General features: G+C 52.9%; 2 protein-coding genes across 6 annotated transcripts in view; both read right to left on the reverse strand.

Moving 5' to 3' along the window:
- FAH (fumarylacetoacetate hydrolase (fumarylacetoacetase)) overlaps positions 1 to 2,673 on the reverse strand; it is a gene marked incomplete at its 3' end in the record, with an annotated part of 26,972 nt that extends 24,299 nt beyond the window's left edge. The window contains exon 1 of the mRNA XM_005858281.2: positions 2,529 to 2,673. Within this exon, the coding sequence (XP_005858343.2) occupies positions 2,529 to 2,673 (145 nt within the window). The remainder of the gene's footprint in view (positions 1 to 2,528) is intronic.
- A 581-nt stretch (positions 2,674 to 3,254) lies between these two features.
- ZFAND6 (zinc finger, AN1-type domain 6) overlaps positions 3,255 to 9,801 on the reverse strand; it is a 43,412-nt gene continuing 36,865 nt past the window's right edge. For 3 of the 5 annotated variants that reach the window (XM_014529146.1, XM_005858271.2, XM_014529150.1), the window contains 2 exons: positions 6,691 to 6,804; positions 3,255 to 4,194 (listed from right to left, as the gene is read on the reverse strand). In XM_014529146.1, the coding sequence (XP_014384632.1) occupies positions 4,046 to 4,194; positions 6,691 to 6,804 (263 nt within the window). In that variant the 3' untranslated portion in view covers positions 3,255 to 4,045. The remainder of the gene's footprint in view (positions 4,195 to 6,690; positions 6,805 to 9,801) is intronic. The other 2 variants (XR_001359624.1, XM_014529153.1) reach the window with 2 other exon arrangements.

Below are 9,801 nucleotides of genomic sequence, written 5' to 3' on the forward strand. Positions count from 1 at the left end.
CCGCCGCTGACCCCGCCCCCAGAAAGCCACGCCCAACTAGCCACGCCCCTCGGCAGCCCCGTCCCCGCTAACCACGCCTCCATTCAGCCCCGCCCCAAAGGCCAATCCTCTTGCAGCTCCGTCCCCGCGGACCACGCCTCCCGGAAGCCCCGCCCAATTTGCCCCGATACTCCCGCCCCCTCTGACCACGACTCCGGAAGCCCCGCCTCGCCGACCGCGCCTCCCGGAAGCCCCGCCCCATGGACCGCGCCTCCCGGAAAAGCCCCGCCACTGTGACCACGCCTCCTCAAAAAAAGCCCCGCCCCATGGACCCAGCCATTCTCCCGCGGGCTATTACTTGTTCAGTCTGCACAGGCCTGACCCTCCCCTTCAAGGCAGCAAGGTTTCATTCTGTGAGCAGCTTGGTCAACACCCAGCAAAACACGGGGTACAGAGGGGCGCTCCCTGAATGCTTCGGGGATTAATACAAAACTATTGACGAAAGCAACCGACCCCCTAGCTGATGCGGCCCACACTATACGGGTGTGTGGGTGGGGGGAGGGGTGTGGCCATAAGATGACTGAAGGGGAAGATTTCATCGTTTTAAAATAGACTTGCCAACCCTCTAATTACATATAAGTGTCTGAAAAGGCCAAAACTGCGTTTGAAAATAAAAACCATTGGAAGTCACTTGCAAATACACTCTACTTCCTTTTCTCCTTTTCGGGGTGGGGGTATGTTGAACATGCCCGTTACAATGATAAAGAAAACCAAAAAACAAAAACACAGCCCTAACTGGTTTGGCTCAGTGGATAGAGCGTCGGCCTGCAGACTCAAGGGTCCCAGGTTCGATTCCGGTCAAGGGCATGGACCTTGGTTGCAGGCACATCCCCAGTAGGAGGTGTGCAGGAGGCAGCTGATCGATGTTTCTAACTCTATCCCTCTCCCTTCCTCTCTAAAAAATCAATATATTAAAAACAAACAAAACAAAAACGAACAAAAAGATTGCCTATCATCCCACAAACCTCCATTCTTCACATTTTCCTGTTACGTGTTCATTCCCTTTGTGTTTTTAAAATATATTTTTATTGATTTGAGAGAGGAAGGGAGAGAGATAGAAACATCAATGATGAGAATCATGGATCAGCTGCCTCCTGCACGCCCCCTACTGGGGATCGAGCCCGCAACCTGGGCATGTGCCCTTGACCAGCATGGAACCCGGGACCTTTGTCCACAGACTGACGCTCTATCCACTGTGGCAAACGGGCTCGGCTGTTCGTTCCCTCTGCATGCACAGCATTTTCCCATCTTTGTGAACTTCACGAAGGGCAATTTTTCGGCCTGGCCCTACATTTTTCTCCTGAACACTTTTCCCTGGGCCAAACAGGCTTCATTCCCGTCATTCTCACCGGCTGAAGAGGCTGCCATGCTGTGAGTGGTGATAGTAATAGAGCAGTGGATGGAGATCTGTGTTGTGTCTTACTGTTGGCGGGGATCTGCAACGTAATTTTGAATTACGTACGCCGTGAGAGTGGGCATCCCTTGGTTTCTCTGTCTTTTTTTTTATAATATATTTTTATTGATTTCAGAGAGGAAGGGAGAGGGAGAGAAACATCAATGATGAGAATCATGGATCGGCTGCCTCCTGCACACTCCCTACTGGGGATCGGCCCGCAACCCAGTCACATATGCCCTGACCAGGAATCGAACCTGGGACCCTTCAGACCACAGGCCGACGCTCTATCCACTTAGCCACACGGGCCAGGGCCCAGCCCTTGCTTTCTGACTTTGAAAGGGAATGAGTTGCCTCTTTTTACAAGGTGCCTGCTTTCTGTGTGGCTGGTTTTACACGGAAACTATCAGTATAAGGAAATTCCTTTCTAGTGCTCGTTTATCACGCGTTTTTAAAACCCACGAATGATTGCTAAATCCTATCAAATACTTTCTCTGAATCTGTTGAGACAGTTCTAATGGATTCTCTCCTGTTTTCATCTGTTCGTGTGATAAATTTACATTTACAGATTCTCATGCTCGGCCACCATGACGTACTAAAGTAGAGCAGACATGTAGTAAGTGGACACATTGAAACCTAGAGCTTTGCATGGTGACAATACTGCTGTTTTACATCATATTTCATGGTTTAAAAAGGATGGTGCCTGGTGAAGCTTGGACACCACAGGGCAAAGGGCTTTTTGAGGGTCTCTCTCACTCCCCAATCCTCCGACTGCTCGGTCTGAATTTACGCGCTCGGTATTTCTTTTCGATTTTTTTCCCCTAGTTAGTTCTCTTTATAGACTCTGGTTGTAGGAACAGGGTGCCTGCGGCCCGCCGGGGCCACCACGCGGGCAGGGCTGGGCTATTCACAGGCCCACCGAGAGGGCTGTACCATGGCGCCTCCCGCCAGCGCTCAGCCAGGGTGGGGTTGGCAGGGGCTGTACACACACATTCGGGGGCTGGGCCTCACTACTGTCAAGGGTGGGGGCTGTAAACATGGCCGGGGGGCCCTGCCCACCCCTAGTGGTCTGTGACTGGACACAGCGCAGCCGGGCAGCTCTGGATCTGGTCCACCCACTGCTGGGCCGACGGCACGTCCTGGGCACAGAAGTTGTAAACACGAAGCGTCGCCTTCCCATCGAAGGCGGCCTTCTCGTCCGCCGTCTTGGGGGCGCCGCGGGTGGGAGTGCCAGACACCATGGCCTCCACCTCTGCCAGGCTGACGACCCCTTTGACTCTGTGTCCACGCGGTGTAGCTGCGCTCCGTTCTTCTCATCCTACCAGAACAGTTCTCCTGGGCCAGTGATGGCGAACCTTTTGAGCTCGGCGTGTCAGCATTTTGAAAAACCCTAACTTAACTCTGGTGCCATGTCACATATAGAAATTTTTGGATATTTGCAACCATAGTAAAACAAAGACTTATATTTTTGGTATTTATTTTATATATTTAAATGCCATTTAACAAAGAAAAATCAACCAAAAAAATGAGCTCGCCATCACTGTCCTATGCTGACTCGGTGTGACCGAGAGCCGAGCAGGGAGGCAGACCAGAGCCAGCAAGTCTGACAGCTCAGCGACAGACGTCCTCGGCTTGAAAGACACGCTGACATCTTCACCGCACAGGCGTGTGCGATCACTGTGGAACGGAAGATCACGCACGGGCAGGTGCGAGCGGAGCAGGAGGGCTCTCGCAGGATGAGTGTGAGGCCGGCGGAACACAGCAGGACGGGGAGTGTGACAACCGCCAGGAGAGGGACAGAAAAGGCAAGCACGCGGGCAGGTCGTGGTTTTGCTTTTTATTTAATCAAAGACTGGTGGGTAAACATAAATACAGCACAATTACTTCAGACCATTCTTCATATCGTGTACACACAGACCGATGAACGCACTCTGAAACCCGCGGTCAGCGATGAAATGCACTCATCTTTTCCTTCCCTCGCTCAAAAAAAAAAAAAAAAAAATTAAAACATACAAACTCTAGGATCTCCCCAGCACACTCTCTCCTGTGACAAATGATTCAGACATAAATAGTGGGTGCAAAGAAACTCTATGCTAACGTATGTAGAACCTTTGTTAAGGAAGAAAACAGAAGCAGCCTTAATGATTCAGATACATTCAGTTACCGATAACTAGCTGTGCCCCGGAGGGCATTATCAAAAGAGGAGTCGTGCTGCAGAGAAAAGCTCTATGTACATACACAATGAGAAAATCAACCGCAAGGTTAACGCATGCATGTTTAATACTGGGGGAGGGGGATAAAGAAATCACAGCCCGCCAAAATTTCTCCACGTTTGTTATAAAAGCCCTCTGCGCTCAACTAAAATGAAAAGGATCTTAAAAGGATAATACTTGTAAAGTTTACTTAAGTCTTCTCAGCCACAGAAACTGCAATGGAAATAAATGTTCAAGAGTCATTTTCAAAACAAAAACAAAAATCTATTCTTCTGGTGACATGCATGATTAAAAGGTCTATGCAAGGGACACTGCTCTACCCGCCCACTGACCAGGAAAAACACCTCAAGTCAATGTTTAGTTTGCAGATGGTCAAAGGATTTTGTATTCCAGCAGGAGCTCAAATCTTCTGGATCTTTTCGCCGACCACCACCGGATTTTCTTTTCGGATTTTCTCAGCAGCGTCGGCTTTGTAATTGTAAGAGCAATTGTGTACATCGGAGTAGCGGTGTACCCCACAGTAAACATTTCCACACCGGCATTCAAACCCTGGAAGGGGGTGAACACACACATCTGAGTCGGGGGCAGGTGGAATCGGGAGCACATTTCAAGTTCAGCACAGACCGCGTGTTCGGGGCGACAGCTAGAGCATCGTTCACAGCCCAAGAGCATTCTCCACGTTCACTAGCTGATCGCTTCAGGTCTGAACCAGAGCACGGCTCTGGGCTCCGCTCCCTCACCTACGACAGGGCCACAACTACCTCCTGTCAAAGCAGGTTGCTAAGTGGAAGATGGGAAACATTTCTTGCATCTAAACTCTGCAATGTGACAACAGGCACACGGTCAGCGGGCAGGCTTACATTTTAACTAAGAAAGACCAACGACCCCTGACAGCTGTTAACAAGTAACAGCGTCCACACAGCTGTCCTTAGCTAACCACCCCGCTCTGCCTCCCGATGGGAAGGGAGCTGAACTTTGGCTGAGCGACTAAGACCAGGGGGTGTAGTCAGGGTGCCCGTGCATGAACCCACTGCTAACGCAGGCCAATTCCTTAGCCGCTCTGGGCCTCAACTGCCATTGTAATTTTGGAATAATAAGTTACTGGAAGGATCAAATGAGGACTGTGCTACTTGACACATAGCAAGCTACTTCGTTCAGGAAAATGCCCAGCGTTGAAGCCAAAAGAGAGATGGAAGGAGAGGGGAAGGTTTGTACACAAAACTGGCCCCGCTCCCCTAATGAGGACTGGATGGTGTGAGAGAATTTCTGGGAATGGAACACAGGATTTTCAACACGGACAATTCCTTTACTACGTTTTTTATACTTTAAAACTATATTCTGGCCCTAACCGGTTTGGCTCAGTGGATAGAGCATCGGCCTGCGGACTGAAGGGTCCCAGGTTCGATTCCGGTCAAGGGCATGTACCTGGGTTGCGGGCACATCCCCAGTAGGGGGTGTGCAGGAGGCAGCTGATTGGTGTTTCTCTCTCATCAATGTTTCTAACTCTCTATCCCTCTCCCTCCCTCTCTGTAAAAAATCAAAAAATATATTAAAAAAAATAAAAATAAAAATTATCATACTCCCCTTAAAAAAAATAAATAAAAAATAAAACTATATTCTGTAGCTTTTTCAGAAGCAGGAATGAAAAGGAAGCCAGCAGCGACCCCAGGCGGACGGACTGGGCCTCCTGTCGGAGTCGGAGGGTTTCTGGGAGTTAGAAGCCTCTACCTGACACTGAATACTGTGTATTTCCTCGTGTCTTCTCTGCGCGTGCTCGGACGGGCCGGTCTTAAACACCTTGGATATGAGACTAACATCTCCTTCCGCTTTCCTCCCACCTGCTCCTCAGCAGGGACACCTTCCTCACACACCGTTCTGTTCAAAACCCGACCCCCGCTCCTCTCAGCTCGTACTGAAGTCAGCACAACGCCGGGCACGGGGCACACAATGGATGTCACTGGTGCAGCTGCAGCTGCTCCCCAATGCACCCCCGTGCACAGCCCTAGCCTCACCTCTGCTCTGCCCGACCCTCACCTGCTCTGCCCGCGGCAACCGTCCCGCTCCTGGCCCCGGAGCCGCCCTGTTCCCTCAGGTGACTCTTTCTGGCTGAAACGCCCGTTTCCCTCAGGGAGGCCCGCTCATCTCTCCAGTCCCAGCTCCCTCCTCTGCCTTCATCACACTGTCCTCCACGGGCCTCTCCTCCTCCTCCTCTTCTTTTTTTTTAAATACTTTTTTATTGATTTCAGAGAGGAAGGGAGAAGGAGAGAAAAACATCCATGATGAGAGAGAATCATGGATCAGCTGCCTCCTGCATGCCCCCTACAGGGGACCGAGTCTGAAACCCGGGCGTGTGCCCTTGACCAGTAATCGAACTCCGGACCCTTCAGTCCGCAGGCCAATGCTCTATCCACTGACCCACACCAGCTAGGGCGCCTCTTCTTTTACATAATAAGTCAGTCACTCCCGTCCCTGAACTCCCAAACCAATCTACGTGATTACGCTTCATGCACTTCCTTTGCTAAATACCCAAGTGGCATCTGGAACACTTTTTCTCCCTCTCCTAACAACAACGCCACCTGACAGCCCTGCTACCATGGTCCACACGGATTGATCCCGTGTTGCGTGGCAGCCCGGGGCGAATCGCCTTACATGTGTTAACACGTGTGAACTCACGGAACCCTCACAGCAACCTACGGTCAGCCCTGTATCCGAAGTCCCTCACAGCTCGCCCGGCTCTGACATGGCCTCTCCATTGCTGGCCCCGAAGGCAGGGGCCACAGCGGCCCTGCCACGGCCTGGCTCACGGACCTAACTTCTCTCACACCCTCAAACTCAGCTGCAACAATCGCTTAAGAGAAAACTATTCACTCCGCTTTTAGGTACGGAATTCAAGCTGCTTTTATTTCTTTATGGAAGCGCAGAAGCTGAGCATGCCCAATGTCACCTCTCCCAGGGACAGACCCGGCCTCGCGGAGGCCAAGAGCAGGGAGCAGGCGTCACTCAACACGCAAGCTGACGTTCGAAGCGTCTGCTCGGAGCCCTTACCGGTAAGTCCCACTTTCTTCCTGCACATGAAACAGCGATTCTTTTTCTGTTTTGGTTTTTCGAGAGATTTGTTCTGCTCTTCGGTCGGCTGCTGGGCCGTATCTGATACTGAAGCTGACAAAAACAGGGGCGGGGGGAGATGCGTTATTCAGGAAGCGGGGGGTCTGGGTGGTCGCTGTCCCCGCCCCCGCCCACCCTGGCTGGTCTGTTACCCAGAGGATAAATGAGGGATTTTGTGACATTAAATTACAAAGCAGTTTATGTAACCCCACCCTTGCTGTTAAACGTATGTAGGTTTATATGTAATGTATGTACACACATGTTCACAGTGACTCCAGAAGGTGTTGTAATTTCTGTATTTTGTGATAATTATGTATTTGACCAATACAAGGTATGCGTGCGTACGTACACGTACGTGTACACACACACGCACATGCACAAGCACACACACACACACACGCACGCACACACACACTACCTGTTACCCTGAGGGAGTGTAGAGAAAACGGCCGGATGCAAACTTGTGAACATGGCTGGGTCAGAACTACAGTGGGGCCTTGACTTACGAGTTTAATTCGTTCCGAGACCGAGCTCGTTAAGGAGCTGGTTAACTCAAATTACTCTATCAACTCAATGCAAAAAATCGGGGGAGAGACAGCTGGTATCTCAAAAAACTCGTTCGTCGGGACACTCGTAAGTCAAGGCCCCACTGTACGTAGGTCCCTAGGGGCCGGGGAGGGAGCTGAAACCAAGACAGTGGACGCGAAGGGTGTTTACAATGTTCGAACGTCTCCCATAAAACCTTTAGGATGCTCACAATGAGATGAAGTGATTACGTTTGATGGCTAAGGTCACACACGGATGCATTTAAGTGGTGACACCAAGGCCAGCTGAACCAGGACCCGCGTCAGATGACTGCCCTGGACCCTGTGACCCTGTCACCTGCCACCACCCACTCGGCCTCCGAGGCGTCACCAGGCGCGTCGGTAGCACAACCAGCAGATGTGACCCCGGCCTCCGCAGCACTGCCCTGCCCGGACCGAGTTCTCAGCCTCCCCGCTGTGTCGCCGCGAGTCCCCCTCCTTCAGCATCCACTGCTCAGCTGTGGGGCCAGGCCAGCCCCTCCGCCCACTCCGCCCACTCCCAGTCCAAAGGCTTCCCCGTCTCTCCCTTATGCCGTCGAGGTCATCATCACCTTCTTTCAAAGGCACATCTGGATGACGCTCTAACCAACCGAGCCTCCGGCCAGGGCCACGGTCTTGTAGGGTTGAGTTCAGCACCCGTCCCCCGGGACGCCCCGACCCAGCTCTCTGCAGCTCCCCCTCGGATGACCCAACACGGGGCCACGAGCCCTCTGCAACCCACGCTTCAGTCGCCCGCCATCTGCCGTAAGTGACAAATCTAACCGCGTGCCGGCGGGCGGGACCGAAACGAGACACGCAGCCCACATGGTCAGCGGCATCTGACATACTGTCAGGCCGGACCCAGTGTTCGCCCTTCCACCAGGGCCGCCGACCGCACGGCAGGCGTCGATCAACATCTGCTGGACCGATTCCTGATGACGCCCCCACTGTCTTCATGGCCCCGTTTCCCCGCCTACACTGTAAGCCCACGGGGGGTAACACGTGTCTTATTCCGCTTGAATCTCCAGCACCTGCCGCAGAACTACACGTAGGAGCTGCTCCAACACTGGATGCCGTAACTCTCACCCAGCTTAGCTCACATGCCATTGTAACCAAGTATGACGAAGGGAAAACACCACAAACTAACAGGTAAACAGGCGCCAGCTAAGTGTGAGCACGGCACCTCAGCATCAGAAGCTGATGGGAGGGAGTGCTAATACACAGTTTATTTTTGAGAAGCACATGGACATGGAAGACCCTTTATTTTCAACTAGAGGCCCAGTGCATGAAATTCGTGCACCTCGGGGGGTGGGGTGGGGCACTCAGCCTAGCCTGCACCCTCTCGTAGTCCAGGACCCCTTGGGGGATGTCCACCTGCCGGCTTAGACCCACTCTCAGCCTAGGCCGCAGTCGGACATCCTTTGTGGTGTCAAGGAGGTGGGAGAGGCTTCCGCCACGGCTGCTGCGCTCACAGCCATGAGCCCGGCTTGTAGCTGAGAGGAGCTCCCCCTGTGGGAGCACGAGCAGAGCTCCCCCTGTGGGAGCGCACTGCAATGCACTGACCACCAGGGGGCAGCTCCTGCATTGAGCGTCTGCCCCCTGGTGGTCGTTCCACTGTAAGGGTCGCTTAGGCTTTTATTATATAGATAACGGACTGTCCCTGCATGTAAACTCCACGGGGGCGGGGCGGCACGCCTCGTTTCCAGCCCTACCCTCAGCCTAGAACAGTTCCCGATACAGTTGGGCTCAGAAAAGGTGTGACTTCCAACCTGAAAAGAATCTATTCTATTTCTTGCCTCTGAAATCTCGAAGCTATAATATCTTATATCTGCAGGACCCAGGACCGCAGCTCCTCTGACCCTGGGGGCCGGCGGCCTGAACGCAAACACCCCCCAAGTGGCTTTGTGGGAGATGACAGAGTCCCTGTGGGAGTCTATGACTCCTAGACCCACCCCCTCTGTTCCTACGTGAGACTTAAAACCAGAGCGAGCCTGGTTCTCTTACGTAAAAGGCACAAGCAATCCTTTCCAAGGGCCAAGCAGAGGACTCAAGGCCAAAGGACCATCACCTCGTTGAACCTGAAGCCAATGAGGGCAGTGTCCTCGCACAGCAGGGCTCCGTGTTCTGGGAGGAGGCCGCCTGCGTGTTACTGATTCACAGCGGTGACTGCGGAGCAGCAGCCTCGGGGCCCAGAGGTCTCCGGGGGCCTCTGCCCGGCGCCACGCTGGTCAAACAGCCTGCGCAGCACTCGCTCATGCGATTCTCAGTGGGAATCCCACCTCGACGAGTCTAGGGCCACGACTGTTAATATACTTCCCAAGGCAGCAGGCAGGTGAGAGGACTTAACCACCCACAGGGAGGGTCACAGTCAGGAGGAACGGCCCTCTGCCCTGGGTCCTGTGGAAGGACGGAAGGAGGGATGGAAGGAGGGACGGAAGGAGGGACGGAAGGAAGGAGGGAAGGAAGGAAGGAGGGAAGGAAGGAAGGA

This window comes from Myotis brandtii, unplaced genomic scaffold (genome assembly GCF_000412655.1).
Source record: "Myotis brandtii unplaced genomic scaffold, ASM41265v1 scaffold1166, whole genome shotgun sequence".
Lineage (NCBI taxonomy): Eukaryota > Metazoa > Chordata > Mammalia > Chiroptera > Vespertilionidae > Myotis > Myotis brandtii.